General features: G+C 45.4%; 1 protein-coding gene across 4 annotated transcripts in view; it reads left to right on the top strand.

Annotated features, from left to right (window-relative positions):
• The first annotated feature begins 3,339 nt into the window (after window positions 1-3,339).
• The window catches only part of ZRANB1 (zinc finger RANBP2-type containing 1), a 40,970-nt gene continuing 21,974 nt past the window's right edge, over window positions 3,340-22,335 (top strand). The window contains exons 1-3 of one of the 4 annotated variants that reach the window (XM_087824036.1): window positions 13,102-13,116; window positions 17,019-17,190; window positions 18,383-19,233. In XM_087824036.1, coding sequence (XP_087680162.1) covers window positions 17,150-17,190; window positions 18,383-19,233 — 892 coding nt within the window. In that variant the 5' untranslated portion in view covers window positions 13,102-13,116; window positions 17,019-17,149. Of the gene's footprint in view, window positions 3,422-13,101; window positions 13,117-16,646; window positions 17,191-17,526; window positions 18,290-18,382; window positions 19,234-22,335 lie in introns of those variants that run through there. The other 3 variants (XM_087824037.1, XM_016210490.2, XM_016210491.2) reach the window with 3 other exon arrangements.

Raw genomic sequence — 22,335 nt, 5'->3', positions numbered from 1 at the left:
ACTTCTCTGTCCCTGTTTCTAATTCTGCCCTGGCTTGTCCCACAGACACTCCAGGTTCAGGTATAGCTCGAGCGCTTTCCAGCTCAAAACCTCCCCGTAGCTTTCTGGGATTAAGTACAGGGACCCACCGCGAGGCATTCGAGACCCTCGCAGTAAGGCAGGAAACGTAAAGTGGAATTCCACCTCCTACAAGTAGTTTAGGAAACGCCTGAAATAAAAGCCAAATGAAACTAATTGTCAACAAAACTATATTGTCCCTACAGTTTAGTACAAGGGTCCTAAGAAAAGGAACCAGGAAACCCCCCAAAAAACCAAAAGCAAAAAAACCAGTGGGTACTGTTTTCCCAAATATTTCTCAGAACTCAGATCTTTCTCAGAAATAACGTAAGCGTAATAATTTAATCTCTGACGAACAGCACAAGTCAGCTCCTTAGTACATCCAAATGAAATGCTACCTGCTGTATTCACTGACTTATTTTTTTTTCTCTCAAATATGGTGCAATGGAAAGAAGACTTGACTGGGAAATCAAGAGCTTTGTTTTCTCATCCCGGACCTAGACGGCCTGGCTTTTGTGAGCCTCTTAAAGTCTCTAGGCATTAGCATCCACATCTGCCAGCTGCGGGGCTGGGCCTGTCAGGAGTTGGCTGCGTATTACAGGCACCTGGGGAGTGAGTTTAAACGTAGCGGGCCCAGGCTCTCCTCCTGGGATGGTTTCGGTAGGTCTGCGGTGGGGTCCTGATCTTGGTATTTTGAAAAGTTCCTCCGGTAATTCTAACGCGTAGCCAGGGCTGAGAGCCACTGGACTGGTATCGGCGCCTTCTCAGCTTAAGCCAAGTCATTTTGGGATTTGCTCTTCCTCTTGATTACAAGATAGTTTTCATTTGAATGTACTTCGCACGTTGCGCCTCATACTACAGTCCTGGTTATTTCCGTCGGGCCCTTTCCTGCCCTGTAGGCTCCCCAAGCGCACGCTTAAGCTTCTTGTTCCCTCGCACGGGGACTGACTCTAGGCGTGTGGAATTGAGGGAAGGGAAGAAGCCTTACCCGGGCAAAATGCTCTTACCAAAATCAACTTCAACCCAAACTAAACGCAAACACCTGATTCCGTGGTTCTCGTTAACTTACAGGTGAGGCGCTTTGTAGCTGAGGTCCGGGAAGAGAAGCTGAAGTGCTCGGAAACTCTTAAAATATTTTCAAAGTGAAATGTTGGTTGAACCATTATTCTTACATAATAAGGTGGTATTTAATTGTATCTACAATTGTGTTAATTATGTGTTAGAATGTGTGTTAAGTTTTATAGGCAAGTGACTGTTACAATTTAAACTGGATTTATTGAGTTCTTGAGCAAATAATGTTGCTATGGGAAGATGGGGATTACTGAAAATTTCTATCACAGGAACAGCTGCAAGGATACAATATATCAGCAATTATGAAAGAGGTTGTTGGTGAGGGGAAGCTACATAAGGTATTACTCTTGCCCGGCCAACATGGCTCAGAGGTTGAGCACTGACCCAGGATCCAGGAGATGGTGGTTCAATTCCCAGTCAGGGCACATGCTGGGCTTTTGGGCTGGATGCCCAGTAGGGGGCGCGCAGGAGGCAGCCAATCAATGACTTATTGATGTTTTTCCCTCTCCCTTCCTCTGAAATCAATAATATATATATATATATATAAAAAGATATTACAGTGCCCATAGTGAAGCTGTGTACACACCCTGACATGTTTATGCAGAGAGACTCAATAATACTATGAATAGTTTTACTAAAAAGTCTCCAAGTTTTAAAAATCCAATTAAACAGTCTTCCCATTGAAGTTGAGGTCTCCAGTACAACTGCTAAATGCCCTTTGACATTGCTATAGTTCTTTAATAGGTAACTTTTAAAAAACTTTATGACTTTTAAAGAGTTGATATGTATTAATGCCTTTCAGATTCTTGAAATAAAATTTGAGGTATGAAAAATGCAAGGGGACATCCCACTGGGAAAAGACAAAGCTCTCCGGGTGGAAAAATTTGGCATACCAGTGGGGTTTTAGCAAATGGCCAAATGACGGACTCTCTGGCCATATTTACAGAAATGAAAGAAACATACAAAATACTCCACCAGATAACATATTCCCTTTAGAATTTGCGCTCTGGGAATTAATTTATTCTCTGCTTTAAATTTACAGTTTACAGAAAGGTAACCATCTCCAAGTTAGGAAAGAGTACAAAAGAGCTTTTTTTAAAAAATCTTTATTGAGATACAATTGGAACGTAACTCCATGGTTTTTCATCACGCATATATGTACATATACACGTAATACACATTATAAATATACACACTCCGCCTGGAAGGTAAAAAACAGACATTGTAAAAAAGATAGATATGTAAACAAATATAGAAAAATTAAGCTATTTCAAAAACTTAAACATTTCTCTCCCTGGTGTTTGAAATTGAGAAAGAGTGAAGCGGACTGTGCTAGTAATTGGTCACTAGAGACGTGAGACTCGGAGGCTGACGTCACCCAGGTGAGTCTGGGGCAGAGAAGGCGCCCTCCGGGCTGCGCCGTCGGCGTGCCCCGCCCCGCCCCTGACGCTCCCGATCCCGCCCCGCCCCCGCCCCTCCAGGCCCCGCCCCTCGCGGCCCCGCCCTCCCGACGCTCCAGGCCCCCCCGCCCTCCCGACGCTCCCCGGCCCCGCCCCCTGCCCACCCTCCCGATCCCGCCCCGCCCCCGACGCTCCAGGCCCCGCCCCTCCCGGCCCCGCCCTCCCGACGCTCCCCGGCCCCGCCCCCTGCCCACCCTCCCGGCCCCGCCCCGCCCTCCCGACGCCCCGCCCCGCCCCTCCAGGCCCCGCCCTCCCAACGCTCCAGGCCCCCGCCCCGCACTCCCGACGCTCCCCACGCTCCCCACGCTCCCGGCGTCTCCCGCACGCCGCCCGCGGTCCGCAGCCGCAGCTCGCAGGCCGCCTCACAATCAGGGCCGGGCGCCGACGTGACGTCACTGCTCCGGGCCCGCCTCCTGCGCCCGGAAAGAAGCGGCCGCCCATTGGCTGCGCCGGCGGCGGCCTCGGGGCCAATGACAGCGCGGCGAGCGGCGGGGTCCTGCCTTGACGTTGTGCTGCTCGCCGTGGGGTTTATTTGGCTCCCGGGCCCCGCACCGCCGCCATTACGATCCCGCAGCGCCCGAGGTCGTGCCCCCGCTTCGCCGCCCCTCCCCCCGGCGCCCCGCCGCCCGCTCTGCGCCCCTCTGTCCCCGCCTCCGGCGGTCGGGAGCCGCGCGCGGGCCCGCGGGGACCATGTCCTGACTGAGGGGGCGGCGGCGGCGCGGGGAGGCGGAGCGGGGCGGCGCGGGGGGCGCCGCGGGCTGCGCGGGGAGTCGCCGCCGGGCGCCGAGGTTCGCACGGGCAGGAGCAGCAGGAGCTGGAGGAGCCGCCGCCAGGTAACCGGGCCTCGGGCGGGCCCGCGCACCCCGCGGCCTGAGGCCTCCCGCCCGCGCCCCAGCAGGCGGGAGGCGGGACGGGCCTGGCCTGGCCGCCGCGCTCGGGACCTGGCTGCCGGGTGCGGGGCCGGCGGGCTGGGAGGGCGGGCCCGCCGCGCTTGTTTACCGACCGTCGATCGGCTGCGGCGGGACGCGCCGCCTCTCTTCCGCCGGGCGCCCCTCCCCCCGCGCGCGCTCCGCCGCCCCGGGCGGGGGCGCGGGGGCCCGGGGGATGCGCGGGGGGGCGCGGGGCGCCCTGCTAGGCCCTGGAGCGCCGGGTTCGCCGTCGCCGGTCGCCGCTGGTCTCCAAACTCGGCCTCGGGTCCCCCGGCGCGTCCCCCGCCCGCACGGCCGCCGCCCGGTTGTCTGGAGGACGGCGGGCGGCTGCGGGCGGCTGCGGGGCGGCGGCGGGTCCGGGGCAGCTCCCGCGGGCCCTGCGCAGACGAAAGGGCCGCAGCGAACTCGCGTGACGCGCGGGCCGGGCCGGCGGGAGGCGCGACCGGCCCTCCCTCCGCGACGCCGCGTCCGAGAGCCCGTCGGGAGGGCTGGGTGCGGGCGGGGCGCCCCGCGATCGCCTGCAGGGTCCGCGCCGGGTCGGGGCTCGAGGGGCGCAGCCCCGGCGCGCTGCGTGGGGCGGGGCCGGCCCGCCCGGGAGCCCCCCAGGCTGACTGTCACTGGGCGACCTCCGGGGACCCCTTTGGGTAAAACGCGGGTGACTCAGTGCACAAACCGTAGGCCAGGGAGCAGGGAGCTCTGATCCTGGCCGGTGCCGTGGGTCCTGGGAAAGGCGCCTAAGCTGCGTTTGTGAGAAGCAGAGCTGGGTCTCTCCTCGTTATTGTTAAGTGAGGTGATTTTAAGGAAATTTGGAACCTTGTTTTCCTTGATTTTTGGATCTTGTAACAAGCTATGTGGTCAGTCACCTCCTCACACTAAAATTTCATAACACGCCTGTTTCGGGGACTGAGGACAGTCATACCTTAATCTTGGGGGGTCCTGTTGCCGTGAGGGATTTCTGTTTCGGGGTGTTCCAGCACTTGATCAGCGCATCGGGACGCCCATCTGCTTGCCCTTGAAGAAGGCGCCCAGGTTCACACGGGCTCGAAGCTCCTAGTGATGAGGGTCCCGGCGGGTCCCACCTGGAGCCGGAGGGTCGGCTGGTTTGGGGTCACAGTCTAGCTGTCAGCAGTTGGGGTGCGTTGTCTCCTTATGTGTAATTGACGCAGTGAGAGCTGTTTAACATGCTTTCTACTTGCTTTGCTTTGATCATAAGTGGAAACTTTCAGTAAGGGGAGCTGCGAGGGGACCCCTGGAACTCACTCGCGGCGCGCTGGTGTTTCTGAGGATTGCTGCTCATGCTCCGCCCCTCCAGTCAGGGCCTCTCTACCTGGGCCTTGAACCTGTTTTCCCCAGTGTTGTGCTGTTTCCTTTGGAATGTTTGTGTTCTGCTCAGGCTTTGGGTAAATATGGTCTCACACATCTTAACATTCTCGCTTCCTCACGTCATAAAAACTCCCAGAACGCTCCGTGTTACACGCAGAGTCAGGTTTACCCTTGGCATGGTGGGCAGGCTTCTCTGGTCTGGCCCTGACCCATTGTTCAGACCTGACTGTTCCCTCTGTGAACCCTTAGGTCCAGCCCGTGAAGTCACTTGCTGCTGTACAGTCCCCGGCTGGCCTTTCTTCATGCCCGTCTCTCTGCCCTAAGCCCTCTCCTGCTTGTACCCCTGGGTATTCCTTACTCTGGGCTCAGCTGATCCCTGTCTCCCGGGACTTTTCTGGCTACTCAACCCCAAGGGACCCATTCACCCCTCTCTTGTGTAGGACTCTCCTCTTTTCCTCCTCAGCACGTGCAGGCCTGGATTTCAGTTTATCTTTTTATGTCTTTGTTCTGCTTCCCTATTAGATTTTTATTTTTTTCATTCTCACCTGAGGATATTTCTTCCGTTGTTTTTCAGAGAGAGTGGAAAGGAGAGAGAGACATTGATAGGAGAGAGAAATCAATTGGTTGCCTCCCACATGCACCCAATTGGGGCTGGGGATCGATCCTGCAACCGAGGTATGTGCCCTTGGCTGGAATCGAACCCGGACCCTCAGTCTGTGGGCTGACGCTCTAACCACTGAGCCAAACCAGCCAGGGCCCTTATTAGATTTTTACGACCTGAGAAATGGGTATGATCCTTAAACCCTGTGTCTACAGAGACCGTGTGTCATACATTCAGCACAGAAAAGATGCACACCTAGTCTCACCAAATATTTTTGGTTATAGAGGCATTCGAGGATATGCAGTTTGTACTCAGATGTATTGGGGTTTCTGGGAATTTGATGATTAATGAGACAAAATATTTGAAATTACTGCTGTCTCTAAAAATCTTGGGGAGGGTCATTGTGTTTATATCCATTATCAGCACAGTTTTCTTTCTATAGAGGACGCTCAACATTTTGATAATGGTTGTGTCTTACTCAAATAAAAATAAGTGCCACAGTTCCGTAGTTTACTTCATATTTGAGTCTAGGGCAGTAACTTCCCTGAGTTTGACACCAGTGACACTCAGGGTGGGCATTCCACAGTTGTAGTGGGTGGCTAACATTTAGCCTCACGGGAAAGAGCAGATAACCTAGTCTCAGTTTACATCCTGAGCCTCAGAAGTTGGCAGCATGTGTCATTGATCACAAGGCAGATGAGACGCAGGAGAATATGTGATTCACTGCTACCTGTCAGCACTGTGAGGAAAACACAAACAAGCTGGTCCGGGGTGCTTTTGTGTACATGGGTGATACATGTAATTACGGAGCCCATGGGTGGATGCTGATGTAGTCGGAAAACAGGTGTGTGTGTTTCTGTTGTGTGTGAGTAAAAGGCCTGGCATTTTATGGATACATTTTATGGATACAGAGTCTCAGCAGTAGACCGTCTGGATGCATCTGCTGGAAACTTGTGCTCTTCCTCCAGTTCATCAAACTATTTTTTCCCTTGAAATTGACTGATTTTTAGGAAGTAGTTTACATAACTTTTTAAGCTTCAGAAACCTTTTTATCACAATTGAAGCTAAAATTAGTCTGTTAATAAACTTTCCAGAAATGCTAAGACATTTTTACATATATTACTTGCATTTGTAAACAGTACTTTTGTAGAATTACACCAGTAATTTTACCTCTTGAGAAATCAGGATCAGTTAGCATTCCGTGCTTTCTGGGAGGGTGGTATTGTGAAAAAATTTTTTTTATATATATCTTTTTATTGATTTCTGAGAGAGGAAGGGAGAAGGAAGAGATATAGAAACATCAGTGATGAGAGAGTCGTCATGGAGCGGCTGCCTCCTCCACACCCCTGCCTGAGGATTGAGCCCGCAACCCGGGCATGTGCCCTGTCTGGGAATCGAACCTCGATCTCCTGGATCCTAGGTCCATGCTCAGTTGCTGAACCATGCCCGGCCAGGAGGTATTTTGAAATTTTTGACAAGAGCCATCAGTTTGAATTTTAAAATGGAGGTTGTTCTGGTAAATTGAATAGAAAGTTGATGATTTTTCAGCTGCCCAGTGAAATTGAACTTTTTAGTAATGAAAAAACTAATTTTCTGTATTTTTATAGTTCATGTATTGAGGGCAAACTGTCCCACCTCCTCCTCAACCAACACAACATAAATTTTTTTTTCATCCTTTGGCAAGTCAGATTTTTATGTGGATTGAATTCCCATAAGTAAAAAATATTTGGCTCTGCCCAGTGTGGTTCAGTTGGTTGGGCGTTGTCCTGTGTGCTGAGAGGTCGCCAGTTGATTCCTGGTCAGGGCACATGCCCGGTTCCTGGCCTGATCCCCAGTAGGGGGTGTGCAGGAGGCGGCCGATCAATATTTTTCTCTCTCATTGATGTTTTTGTCATCAATGTTTCTCTCTTACTCTCCTTTCCTCTCTCAAATCAATTTAAAAACATTAAATATTTGAGCAGATAAGGCATTACTGGGAATCAGTTGTGTATTGTGGGGAAGGGGGAAGTTTCCTTCCTCCCTCTGGTTCTTTTGACTGGCCAAACAAGCAAATCAGCTGGAGGCAGGTTGACAATAGAAAGTCAGACATAATCTCATTTGCATGGGAACCCCACATGCATGAGAGGTCCAGAGGTAGAAGGGGTGGCTGAGGCCTCTCACATCCTGAGCTGGGCTGAGCAGGGTGCTGCAGGGCCTTCAGAAGGTCGCTGCGGGATGAGGAGCCGACTCTGGTAAGTAGAAGTTTGCCCAGCCCCATGCATAGGTCCAGAGAAGCTACCTCTGATAATTTCTTATGGGCAAGACCTCTGATTCAAATCTTCTAGGTAGCTAAGGGGGCGGGGAGCAGACATTTCTCTTGAGCCTGAAGCTAAAATGCTTTTAGCTCCCAGTAATCTGCATGCCGCTGAGTGAGGCACGTTGTGGGGCTCCGTTCTGGGCCCCACAGCATCTTTCTACTTTTTCATATTGTTTAAAAATAACAGCTTCATTGAGGCTTATTTCATATACCATGAAATTTACCCTTTTAAAGTATGCACTTCATTGGTTTTTAGTGTATTCACAGAGTTGTGCGAGCAGCACCACTGTGCAGAACAGTGTCATCCCCTTAAAGAGACCCTGTGCCCATCAGCAGTCATCTCTTCCTCTGCCCGAGCTCCTGGCAACCACGAACCTACTTTCTGTCTCTAGATTTGCCTTTTCTGTACACTTCCTATATGTGGAGTCGTACAACTTATGGACCTTTTATGTCTGGCTTTGATGACTTGGCGTAATGTTATCGGGGAGTATTCCTTTTGTGGCATGTATCAGTGCTTCATTCCTTTTTATGGCCCGATAGTTAATACTCCATTGTATGTTTATCTTTTTATTGATGGATGGACATGTCAGTGGTTTCCACTTTTTGTCTATTATGAAATTCGTGTACAAGTGTGTGTGGACATATGTTTTCATTTTGCTGGGTCGTGTGGTCACTATGTTTAACCTTTGAGGAACTGCCAGACTGTGTTCCAACGGGGTTGCGCTGTTTTACATTTCTACCAGCAGTGAGTGAGGGGCCCATTTCTCTGCATCTACATGCTATTGTGAGTCTTTTTTATTGTAGCTGTTGCAGTGAGGTGGTATCTCCTAGTTTTTATTTGGGTTTTCTTTATGGTATTGAGCATCTTTTCATGTTCTTATTGGCTATTTGTATATATATTTAGAGAAGAGTCTGTTCTAATCCTGTGCCCAGATTTCAGTTGGGTTACTTATCTTTTTATTGTTGAGTTGTAAGAGTTCTCTATATATTCTGGATACAAGTCAGGTAAATGATTTGCAAATATTTTCTCCTGTTCTGTGGGTTGTTTTTTCACTTTCTTGATGGTGGCGTTTGAAGCACAAAAGGTTTTAATTTTCATGTCCTCCAGTTTATCTGTCTTCTTTAGTCAGTGATGCTTTTGTTGTCATCTCTAAGAAGCCATTGCCAAATCCATGGTCAAGGAGATGCGCATCTGTTTCTAAGAATTTCAGCTCTTATATGTAGGTCTGTAAGAATTCTAAATTGTTTTTAATGCAGTATGAGGTATAAACATACAGACCCTCCCCCCACAATTTTTTAGAGACAGCCATAATTTCAAATATTTTGTCTCGTTAGTCATCAAAGTCCCAGAAACCCCAATACTTAGAAGAGTACAAACTGCATATCCTCGAATGCCTCTATGACCAAAAATATTTGGTCAGACTAGGTGTGCATCTTTTCTGTGCTGAATGTATGACGTATAGTCTGTACAGATACAGGGTTTAGGGTTCAGACCCATTTCTCAGATGTCTTGAAAACCTAATAGGGAAGTAGAATAAAGGCATAAAAAGATAAATTGCAATCCAGGCTAGCATGTGCTAAGAAATAGAGTGGGAGAGCATCCTGTGTGGAAGCAACCATGAGTGAAGGCCTGGAGAGCGAGGTGGCATGTCATGTTTAAGGACCCACACAGGTGGCTAATGTAGGTGGGTGAAGTTGGAAAAGCACTGCTGGCACCTGGCTGTGGTGGCCTTGCCCTTCTCCAGTCCCTGATCCTCATTTCCCCCCACAGCTAGTACTGTCAAGGGGCTGGAAATGAGAAAGGAGGAGTGGTCCTTAGTATGGATCATCTTTACAGATGGGAAGAGGGAAGAGCCCCCCCCCCCGTGTGTGCATATGTTGGGGGTATTTGTTGTATTAAGTTGAAAATCGGAGTCCATATATTTTATAGACTTCCATTCAGCAAAGTAAGTTAATAATTATTGGGTACCTACTATGTGATCTGAGGTTGTTTAGGATTTTCAAAAAGTACTTTACAAAAACCTGTTACAAAGGTTACTGAAGTTAAAACATTTAGTTATGACCTGGTCAGCTTTAAGCATTTGAGAAAATGCCTACTAGATGTTGAGATAACCCTGTGAACAAGACAGTCTGTTACTTGTTTTTACATTGTCGTGTGGAGAGACAGTCAAGGAGGAAATAAGAAGAGCAAAGGAAGAAAAGCCAGGTGGTGATGTAGTGCAGGACGACTGGAGTGGTCAGGGAGAGTCTTTCTGAGGAGGTGCTGTTTAAACCTAGGTCCCAGTGACAGCTGGCCGTGTCAGAATCTGTGGAAAGAGCATTCTAGGCAGAGGAGACAACTCTCAAGGTGAGAATGAATTTGCTGCATAAGGAACAGAATGAAACCTACTTTTATATAAAGATTTACAAGGAAGACTAGAGAATTTTAATTTTATTCTGAGTGGATTGGGAAGCCATTAGAGGATTTGGTTTCAGGTCCGTGCGTTGTAGCTTGCTTCACATTTCTCAGGATTCCTCTAGCTTCTCTGTAAGGCTTTGAAAGCATTTTGTAAATTGTTAGATTTATTGTGTGATGTGGATGTGTGTGTATATATATTTGTGTCTGTATACACACATGTACACACACACACACACACACACACATTTTCCCCTAGAACTGTCTGAAAGTTGTTTGCAGACTTGATATTCCTTAGTATTTCAGTGTGTATTTCGTGAGAACAAGGGCTTTCTCTTACATAACCACAATACAATGATCAAAATCAGGAAATTAACATTGTATAATACTGTTATGTAACCCTTAATAAGAATGAGTTTCTACAGATCTTACTCAGATTTTGTCAGTTGTCCCATTAATGTTTTCTATAAAGACAGAAAATCTCAGATAATGTGTTGCAGTCAATTACCATGGTTTTAGTAAGTCCCTTTAATTGGAACAGTAAAGTCTTTGTTTTTCTCGATATTGATGTTTTTTCTTAAAAATATGTTTTATTGATTTCAGAGAGAGGAAGGGAGAGGGAGAGCAAGATAGAAACATCAATAGTGAGAGAGTCATTGATCGGCTGCCTCCTGCACGCATGCAGCATGGGCATGTGCCCTGACTAGGAATCGAACCATGATCTCCTGGTTCATAGGTGGATGCTCAACCACTGAGCCACCCCTGTTTTTAATTTCAAATTCCATTGCTGGTATATAGGAAGGTAATTAACTTTTGTATATTAACCTTGTACCCTGTAACCTTGTAATCACCTATTAGCTCTAGGAATTTTTAAAATTTTTATTTTCTTGTCTTATAGTATTAGCTAGAATTTCCAGTTTAATGTTGAAAAGGAGTAGTGAGAGGGGACATCCTTGCCTTAGAGGGAAAGTTTCTAGTTTCTCACCGTTAAGTATGATGATAGGTGTAGTTTTTTTTGTATATGCACTTTATCAAGTTGAGGAAGTTCCCCTGTATTCCTAGTTTGCTGAGAGTTTTTTGTTTGTTTTTTTAAATCATGAATGAGTGTTGGATTTTGTCAAATGCCTTTTCTGCATGTGGTCATGTGTGAGTTTTTTGTGTTTGTTTTTGGTAGCTTGCTGATATGATGGATTACATTATTAATATTTGAACATTAATGAGCCTTGCATATCTGGGATAAACTCTACTTGGTTGTGGTGTATAATTCTTTTTATACATTGTGGGGTTAGGTTTACTAGTATTTTGTTGAGGATTTTTGTATCTGTGTTTATGAGAGACATTGCAAAGAGAGATGTTTATCACGTCAGTTTAAGTCTGTTTTAGTTTTCTGAAGTGTGATTCACCTGTGCAAGTTTAGGGTGAAAGAAACTTTGGTTCATATTTTGACATACTTCCTCTCTTTTGTGAACTGTACGCATGAGTTGGTGAAAGAAGTTATATTCTTTTTTTTCTTTTAAATATATCTTTATTGACTTTAGAGAGAGGAAGGGAGAGGGCGCGAGAAACATCATTGATGAGAGTCCTCATTGATCAGCTGCCTCCTGCACGCCCCTGACTAGGAATCGAGCCCACAACCCTGCATGTGCCCTGACCAGGAATTGAACCACGATCTCCTGGATCCTAGGTCAATACTCAACCACTGAGCCATGCCCAGCTGGGCAAGAAGCTATGTTTTTAAGTTTTCCGAACGTTTTAACATTGCTTTTCAAACAGCATTCCAGCTAGCAGTCTTAACAATATACGGTATACTGCTTCTACGCCTTAATTTTCAGTCTGGGACAGCATTTGTTACCTTCCTGATAGATTTTATTATTACTTTTAATAAATCTATTATTTTAATAATGGAATGGGTTATTTCACTTTTTTAAAGTTAAATACGTTTTTATTGATTTCATAGAGAGGACAGGAACGGGGGAGAGGGAGATAGAGAAAGCAACATTGATCAGCTGCCTCCTGCACCCCCCCGCTGAGGATCGAGCCTGCAACCCCGCCATGTGCCCTGACCAGGAATCGAACTGGCAGACTTGCAGTGCACAGGATGACGCCCAGCCAACTGAGACACACCGGCCAGGGCTTATTTCTCAACATTTCTGAGTGCATAGTAGATCTTTGGTAACTAAGTTGTTACATAAAATTAGTTTTGTTTGGGATTATAATTTGGGGATGTGTGATGGACCTGTCTCCAAAACTGTAAAGGAACCGTGCTAAGATAGGTTCTACAGGAGCTCAAGATCTGTACTATGGACGGATGGACGGATGGATTACTCCTCCTTCCTTTGTTGTTACTACCTAAGAACTGGAGAGGTTGAGGGAGTTGAAGTAAAGGAAGTTGGCAAAATTACAGGTAAAGCCCTAGCATGTGAAGATGTAGGATTCTTCCCAAAATGACCAGAAGATGGTTTCCTGCGAGATTTGACACTAAATTAATTGTGTCTGTAGGTTTTCTAATCAATGGGTTGGTCATTGTCTAGTGGTTTCAAAGAACAAACCATTAGAATTGTAACTTTTATCACAGCTTTTTAAAAAATACAGTGTTGACCTATTACAGCATAAGCTTAATTTTCTTTATGCTTTTGTTTCAAGGTCACCATGATGTGACCTTGGCCTTTGTTATTTTAACTAACTTTACTTTGTTCAGCTTGTGGGCAGCTTCCTGAGAAGGGGCTTTTAGCATGCTTGTTTAGTTCAGATCTACTTGTTAAATACAGATGACAGTCACCTCTGTACAGGAGGAAGTTCTCAAATTTTTTTTTAATTAACAATTTCTTGTTAGTTTGTTTTTCTAAACCCTCACCCAAGGATGTTTTTTCCATTGCTTTTCAGAGAGAGTGGAGGCGGGGAGAGAGGAAACATAGAGAGACACATCTGATTGGTTGCCTCCTGTATGTGCCGAGATCTGGCCCGGGATCCAGCCTGCAACCGAGGTATGTGCCCTTGATGGGAATAGAACCCGGACCCTTCCGTCCACAGGCCGATGCTCTAACCACTGGCAAACCGGTTAGGGCCTCATTCTTGATTATATACACATAATTTTGCATAGATTTAGTACTTTCAGAGGATATTTCATGATTGTAAAAGTTTTTATGCTTGTGCTCTTTACATTACAGGGCTTGCATAGTTAACCACATCATGAGTGCCTCTGGCTTTCTACTGAGGTTTACACGGGAGTGGATCCCATCCTTTAGAATTTCTTTTGACTGAGATACTCAAAGCTCCACTCCTTTTTTCAGGTCGCTCAGTGTGGCCTCTTCAATGGGTTTTCCTAAACTCGGGGCTGGCTCACATTTCATGCCACTGGAACCCCTGAGCCAAAGTTTTTGAAAGCTTGGCTACCTGATTGAAAACTGAGGGGAGAGAATGATACAGGGAAAACAGTTTTCAGAACTCAGCTTGCTCCAGGAGGGCATACAGTGAGTGTCAAGTGTCAGTGGTTGCTTGGACTTGAAGTGACTTGAAAAAAACTTCATGAGAGATGAGACTTGAACGGAGCCTTACGGGGTGGGTAGGATTCACCAGAAGTAGTATGTGTTTCTCAGGTATGGCCTCATGTGGATGCTGTTGAGGGTGGTGCGCGTGTCTGGGGTGTGTATGTTCTGTTTGGGCTGTGTGTGTGTGTTGGGGGAGAGGAGTTGAATTCAGGCTGCTTCTGAAGAGCTTCAGAAAGAGCGCCTGTTAGAATGATTCTGAGAACCATGGCCTGGGTGGATTTAGGAGGGAAGGCGCTTAGGTGGCTATTACTGGATTCTAACCTGGCCGGGACTGGGTGGCCTGCTGTTGGAATGGGAAGAGCTGATTGGACAGAGGCTGCTAGAGACGGCCTGTGGGGAGGAGGCAGAGTTCAGGATGATTGTGAGTTTAAGCTGGGGGCAGGGGGGTTCATGGTCTTCTTAATGGAAACGAGAGGTCAGGATGGGGGTTTGTTGTGAGAGGAAGATAAGGGTTTAGTATAGGATGTGATAAGCCGTTGGGGCCTGAAGGGAGGTCAGATTGTAGATGGAGGGTTCACCATATCATCCGTCTTCAGGGCCTCGGTTGAGACCAGTTGTTTTTTCTGTTGACTTGTTAGGAAGGCAGTGATGTAGAAAGATGCTGCAGAGAAAAGAGGAAATGGCTGGGATTTTGGCTTAAGAGTTAAGTAGTACTTTATATTTATATAAATATTATAATTCAGAATGAATTACCTTTTAATGTTTTAACAGAACCTGAAAATTCAACATGTTTGGAATATTCTTTTAGTTTTTAGCTTCATCTATATTCCCCTGAGGTGCTTTTCGAGCATTTATAAATCTCTACAGAATTGCATTAATACTTACATCAACAATTATATTAATATTCATATTACTAAATATAGACTTATATTAGTAAAGCTAGTTTAGAACCTTAAGGACTGATAATAGTCCTTTCTTTGGATAACTTGCCCTGTGGAACTGGCAGCTGAGCTCTTTCAGCTTGTATCTGTTGGAGTTTGCACTTGAGGGTCCTTCACTTCTCCAGTTCTCTCCGGGTTTTAGTAGGCGGTGGGGGGAACTTGTAGTACAGCTACTACTTTGGGGAATAGACTTCAGTATAGGTATATATCTTATACAGTGTTTAGTAATGCTTCACAAATATGGTCTAATTAATTCATTATTAAGCATGACAATATAAAAGATGTTCAGTGACTAGCCCCTCCCGTTCCCCCACCCATTAATCCGTATGCCCATAATACTTTGTGCTTTTATTATTATTTGAGCTGGGAGGGATATAATCCAAAGCAGTTGGGAATTTAATCCTGGAAAATGGTTGGTGTGCTTGGAGACGTCATTCCGTCTGTTTGCGGCAGAGCTTGATGCACACATGGACTCGGCTTTGCTTTACAGGATGGGAGCTGTTGGAATAGTATGTTTTTTAAGAGTAGCAGTTGTGTCGGTTCCCCTTAAATAAGGTACAGATTGTGCAGATTTTACTGTTGCTTTATTGTACCAATTAATTGAAGTATGATTCATTGGATAGAATTGGGAATCTGTGTTAATGTAAGATCAGACTTGTAAATTAAATTTACTCTGGCATATGAATATATCTTAATTTAAAAGATACCTAGTAACGTGTTTGTGTGTGTGTTGTGTTTTTTTTTTCCCAGTGTGCAATACTAATAGAGCTGGTTGCTATTAAAGATGATTTTATGGCCCTGGCTGGTTTGGCTCAGTGGTTAGAGTGTCGGCCAGTGGACTAAAGGGTCTCGGGTTCGATTTTGGCCAAGGGCACATATCTGGGTTGCAGGCTCAGTCCCTGGCCCCCGTCAGGGTGAGTTCAGGAGGCAACCAATTGATGTGTCTCTCTCTCCCCCACTTCCACTCTCTGAAAAACAATGGAAAAAATGTCCTCGGGTGAGGGTTAAAAAACAGATTTTATGTCCTTTTAGCGATGTTTGACATCTGGAAGAAAAAGTGTACTTAGTGCTAATTTCATCTCAATAATGCAAAACCACATAGTTGAGCTGTTGTCGTCTTTACTCTTACGTTCCATTTACTGATTACCACCCGTATAAATGGCTCTCTCAAGTAGTCCTCCCCAGTGGATTTTAGCTTTCCGTCACCACAAAGCAGTACTGCTACAAAGTTCCAGTTTCCCATCGAGGATACTGTGTACATCATTATCTAATAGAATGCCCTGCCTTAACCCTGTGAGCTTGGTTTTGAGATCCCGTCCTTGGATTTTGGGGAGGGATCAGCTATTTACTAGACACATGTGACAGGGATTCCTCATTTTCTGTGCCATACTCTTTTGTGTTTTGTCAGACATGGACATTTGAATATGTTATGCTGGCACACTTGTTCCCTGGAGGTTAGCTAAGATAATGTAAGGCTCTGTTTAGTTGAGCCTACAGACATCACAGTGAGATATAGTCAAAGGACGCTTGGATTTTTGAATGTGAATATTGTAAATATTGAAATTACTTATAGTAGCCATGGATATGTTTCTTAGGTCATTTGCTCTTGTCATTGCAAGTTTCTACTTGTTCACTTTAATTTCCAGTAGCATGAGCAGCAGTTTATTTTATTCCTGAGAAACTAAAGGAAGAAACTGCCTAATTAATATGAAAACTGCCATTAAATCTCGATTTGTCCATTTTAGGGATGCTCTCATGATTATAGTTCCCTGACCGTCAATACACTTTTCACATTGTGTGTAATCAGTGTGCAAACTAAATTTAAAACTCTAAGAAGGTTAATATAAGTTAGCTGGGTCAGGAAAAAATCATAGTTGTTGAAGAAGAAAAAGACTTAAAACTAAATACAGCCCGCCCGGCGTGGTTCAGCAGTGGATCATCGACCTAGGATCCAGCAGATTTTGGTCGCTCCCCGGTCAGGGGCATGCAGAGGGGGCAGATCAGTGACTCTCCCATCATTGATGTCTCTCTCTCCCCCACTCCCTCCTCTCTCTGAAATCAGTAAAGATATATATTTCTAAAAACCAACAAAAAACTAAGTATAAACAAATTTTTGTTTGTTTGTTTTAACTTACTTGGTCTATAGCAGCCTTCCCCCTTCAGTAATAACGAGCAGCGCAGGTGGGAGCTGACTTAGCACTACTAAGTTAATAGTAACGTGCTTATTCGTGCACACGTGTTTAAGGTTTCATAGAGAAATGCCTTTCCATTGTGTAATTTCAGCAGCCCAGTCAGCTACTTTTATTGCTGTGTTATATTAAAATACTAAATATAGTACATTATTTAAATAAATGAGTAGGATTAAAATAGAGAATTGATTAAAATACAGCCTTTAAAAAATATTTTTGGATAAAGTAGCAGGGTCCAAGTGAAATTCAGTCTTGGTTTCCTTTACAGGGATAGAGCTATTCACAGTCAGACGACTTACACGTTTTGCAGGATCTCCTGAGGAAGGCAGACTCTGAACCAGCATGAAGACTGAATCTTGTGTTTGGTCTTGATTTATAAACCAAACTTTTATTCTAATCATGTGCAAAGTGGAGGTCCTACCATGGAAACCAAAATCTTAGTTAAGTGATTTTTATTTTAGCTGTTAAGTAGCAGCTTTTCCGACCGTGAGTTTGTCCCCTTAACAGTTCACGCTGCAGATGGAGTGCGGCTGGGCGCAGGGACACACGTATCATCCCCGAGGGGCCGCTTTCCTCTGTCTAGGATTTCTTTTACTTTTCTGCTTAAAGATAGGTGGAGGCGATATTAATTCAGCTGAGAAGGGATTTAAGGAAACGGAGAGGCTGGCTTTAGTTACCAGTGCCTAAATTCAGACCATTAAAGTCATCATTGAATTTGCCGTGTAAGTTGTTTCATTTATAAATTACTTGTTATTAAATAATGTCTTCATTAGTGTTAGTAAGCCCAGTGTAGAACCCCAGGAAACTTAAATAGTGACCATGTTTTTAATATAAATTGAATATTGAGTATATTTTAAATATTGCCTATTGTGAGTCTGAATATTCACAGCTGCAGTGGAGGGATGCGCTAGTAGCGATCTCAGGGACTGTCCATCGATCCTGTTGTCCCAGGTAGAGGTGATTTGCAGCTTTGGCCAGAACTAGCCTGCGAGGATGTATGCGCTGGCTGGCGGCCTTTCTCTCGGTGTCACTGTGTTAAAGTGTAAGGATTACTCCTCGGCACCTTCCTTTCTCCCCCGCGCTTGTTCAGAGCAGTGGGTGGTTAGCACTGTCGGGCTGCTTGTCTCTGAGCGGGAACGATCGGATGGACTTGATCTAAATTCTCCAGTACGTCGAGCGTCATGACGCTGTCCTCGACGGCAGGCTCGCCTGTGCTGTTCATAATCTAGAATGGTTGTGTGTTTAAGACATTTAGCATGTGTTCTTTTCCTTCCCGTTGAGTCTTTTAAATGTTGGCTCTTTTTCTACATTGATGGTGATGACTGGCTGAAGTGAAGGGTTTCTGTTAGCGGCTTCCCTGCTTTAAGCCCCTTCCGCGGTGCAGCAGACCTCTCTCGCATTCTGGAACACAGTTGGCATTGACTCCCAGGAGATCTGAGGTTTTTCTTTGGGAATTTATCTCCAGTGTCTGTGAAAGGAAAAAAAATAAGGGTAGTTCAATATGAAATCTTAATGCATCTTTTGAAAAATTTACATTTTGTAAGTGAAAGCATACTGTTATTTTGGGGGCGTATTTTCAGAGGTGGAATTACGTAGTCAGTGTTTTAATAACCATGTCCTAATTATTTATAGCTTCCTGCTTGACATAACTCACTTCAAGAAGTGCACGATGTCAGAACGTGGAATTAAGTGGGCCTGTGAATATTGCACGTATGAAAACTGGCCGTCTGCAATCAAGTGCACCATGTGTCGCGCCCCAAGACCTAGTGGAACTATTATCACAGAAGATCCATTTAAAAGTGGTTCAAGCGACGTTGGTCGAGATTGGGACCCTTCCAGCACTGAAGGCGGAAGTAGTCCTTTGATATGCCCAGACTCGAGTGCGAGGCCAAGGGTTAAGTCTTCGTACAGCGTGGAAAATGCAAACAAATGGTCGTGCCACATGTGCACGTACTTGAACTGGCCGCGAGCAATCAGGTGTACCCAGTGCTTATCCCAGCGTAGGACCAGGAGTCCCACAGAGTCTCCTCAATCCTCAGGGTCTGGCTCAAGACCAGTTGCTTTTTCTGTTGATCCTTGTGAGGAGTACAACGACCGGAATAAACTGAACACGAGGACCCAGCATTGGACTTGCTCTATTTGCACATATGAAAACTGGGCCAAGGCTAAGAAATGTGTTGTTTGCGATCATCCCAGACCTAATAATATTGAAGCCATTGAGTTGGCGGAGACTGAAGAGGCTTCCTCAATAATAAACGAGCAAGACAGAGCTCGATGGAGGGGAAGCTGCAGCAGTAGTAACAGCCAAAGAAGATCACCTCCTTCTACGAAACGGGACTCGGAGATGAAGATGGATTTTCAGAGGATTGAACTGGCGGGTGCTGTAGGCAGCAAGGAGGAACTTGAAGTGGACTTTAAAAAACTAAAGCAAATTAAAAACAGGATGAAAAAGACTGATTGGCTCTTCCTCAATGCCTGTGTGGGTAAGTGTCTGCATTTTATTGAATGGGATGGGGAAAAACAGTGAAAATAACACCCAAGACAAGCAAGGTCAGTGTTACTTAGCACTTAGTTCACTCAGCGTGATCACACACTCTCAGTGTGCACTCAAAAGAGTCAGGTCTTGTTACAGCTTCATCCTAAGTTGCCTCCATTTCGTTGTGTGTGTGTCTTCATCAGTAGGGAGGAAAACTTCTAAGTTAAAGCAAAGATTTATACACGTCAGTAGTAAAATACATGCCTGGGTTTAAAACTGCTAACAAGATGTGACTGAGGGACGTCAGCTGCTGCTGCGGGTTTGTAAACAGGGCGAGCACCTTGTGATGGTGGGAGCTTTAGTCAGATGTTAAAAATATCACAAAAATGTGTGACTCCAAGAAGTCGGACAAACATAATCTTGACCTTGAAAATACTGACGTTAATTAACAGGAATGCCACGTAGTAAATACGTGCACACTTTATGAAACTGGTTGCTCAAGGCCAGCTGACTCCATAGTCGGCTGTGCTCTGCCTGTTTTGTGGTCTAGTGCTTTTCTGAGGAAGTTCTGGGTATTGGTCCCAGCCACTCGCTCAGCTGTGGAAGGACAGGCATGTTGTGAGTTAATCGTTGGTGATGTAATTCACAAAAGCGGTTATTTGACTCTTCCATATTTTCTTTTTCTTTTTTTGATTCTCACCTGAGGATACGTTTGTTGATTTTTAGAGAGCGAAAGAAACATTGATGTGAGAGAGGAACATTGATCAGTTGTCTGCTGTGTGCACCCCGACTGGGGATTGAACCCACAACTTTTTTGGTGAGGGCCCGTATTTCTCTGCTTTTTATTTTTTTATTTTTAAATAGGTTAGTTATTTGAATTTGATTCTGATTATTTGGATGTGGTGCTTACTGTGACATTCAGTTTTGTAAAGGAAGTGTTGAGTGCCTACTAAAGGTAAATGCCTTGTGGAGCAGTAGTTAAGCTTTAAACATGGCTTAGCTGTATATACGGGGTGTCCCCAAAATATGTATACACACTTTGAATGATTATAAAATCAATGTTTATTAGCATTCAGTTCATTTTCAAAATTTAAAAGAATCTAAGAAAATGAGTAATTTTTTTTGTCAACGCGTTTCAAACTGTTGACCGTTCTGGTCCAGGCCTTGCTGATAACGGGAAATACTGGAATCACAGACATCAAGGATCATTCCGTTTGGTATTTGTGTGCCTTCAGTGCATCAACTGTTGCCAGTTTTGTGCCGTAAACTTTATCTTTTATGTGTCCCCATAAAAAATGTCTGGTGCCACTTTAGGATAAATTTTCTTTGTTCAAAGCTTAGTCTGGCTTCACCCATTATTTCAAATCAGTTAAACCTGAAAAGGAGTGAAAATTGAGTTATCAGCTGTTAAAATGTTTTTTGGGACACCCTATATGTTTTTCCCCAGTATTTCTTTTTTAAAAAAATATACATTTTATTGATTTTTAGAGAGAGGGGAATGGAGAGGGAGAGAGACATCAATGATGAGAGGGAGTCATTGATCAGTTGCCTCCTGCACATCCCTCTACTGAGGATTGAGCCCACAGCCTGGGCCTGTGCTCTGACTGGGAATCGAACCAATGACCTCTTGGTACACAGGACGACTCTCAATCCACTGAGCCACTCCAGCCGGGCCCCGGTATTAATTTATTTTGTTTATCCCGCTGAGTATAGCCCCAAGAATATGGAGGGCGTGACTATATGAACATGCAAGTCCTAAGAGGAAATTTCAGAAAACGTCGGAGTTTTCTATTTTAGTTTTGCCATGAAAAAAGAATGTCTCAGTAGATGGGTGGGCCCTCTGAATACCAAACCCAGGAGGCTCTTAGTAACTAGGTTCCACTCGACACCTGTCCTGAGGGCTCGAGATGAGCGTGCCCTCAGCCACCTCCTCTCTGTGTTGTTTCATTTCATCCCACGTTCCCGCTCTCCTTCCTAAATTGGGGTAACACTTAGGGGGTGGTTGTCTTTTTTTCTTTTTATAAGGACATACAGAAGGTTTTTATTTATTAATTTTTTAACTGAGGTCAAGTTCACAGAACAAAATTCATTTTGAAAGGGAACAGTTCAGTGGCATTTGGTGCATTCACAGTGTTGTACCAGCACCACCTTTATCTGGTTCTGAAATACTTCCACCACCCCAGAAGGAAACCCTGTCCCATTAAGCAGTTACTTCATATCCCCCCACAACCAGCAGTCTGCTTTCTGTCTCTGGATTTGCCTGTTATGGAGATTCCATATACATGGAATCTGACCTGATGTGACCTTCTGCACCTAGGCACGATCGTCTTTTAATTTAGCTGTACGCCTTCCAGGACCCTTTCAAAACCATCTGCAGGCAGTAGTGTATGTGCGGGTGTTTGCTACAAGGTGGTGTTACAGTGCACGTGGGCTGTAGATGGAAATGAGCTACGCGGCCATGATTCTTAACCCCCTTTGGGTCAGAATTCTTTAGGAACAGGCTCATTGTTTCAAGTTAGTGGGCCTCGGGATGAGAGCTCCTGCTTCGAAATGCTTTCTCTCCTTGAGACGCAAGCTAGCCCAGTCGGCAGTACCTTGTCTTGTCCTCGTGACTGCTGGTCTTCTGGCTGCTAGCTTTTCTTTCCACATATTCTTCTTTTGAACAACCATCCGTGTACCTCTTCAAGTTCTAAGAGCTGTGAGTTCATTTTAAAGGTGGAACAGAAACTCCTACCAGGGGCACCAATATTGCACCTGGTCTTCTTTTATTTACAAATCAGTTCCTTTGACTTTAAGTTCCTGCCCCCCCCCCCCCCCCCCCCCCCCCCCCCCCCGGCAGAGTTTCTAGGTTCTTAGGGACAAGGATTGGTTGTACTTGGTTCTTGGGAATGTGGGTTCTGTCTTTTCTATCTGGAAGTGTTTTTTACTGCTCACTACACAATTTGGTTTCAAACTGTTGTATGGAAGATTACGGCCCTGTTTTTATTAGGTGGTCATGTCCTGATCTCTCAATATGGTAAAAGATGTTTTTCTGTGTTTATATTTTGTTGGGTTAATTAACACAAGTCCACATTTATTGAAAATTAATCTCCTTTTCTACCTGCCTTAC

This window comes from Miniopterus natalensis, chromosome 14 (assembly GCF_054644295.1).
Source record: "Miniopterus natalensis isolate mMinNat1 chromosome 14, mMinNat1.hap1, whole genome shotgun sequence".
Taxonomy (NCBI): Eukaryota; Metazoa; Chordata; class Mammalia; order Chiroptera; family Miniopteridae; genus Miniopterus; species Miniopterus natalensis.
The sequence above is the reverse complement of the archived record's forward strand: the minus strand, read 5'-3'. Positions and strand labels throughout refer to the sequence as shown.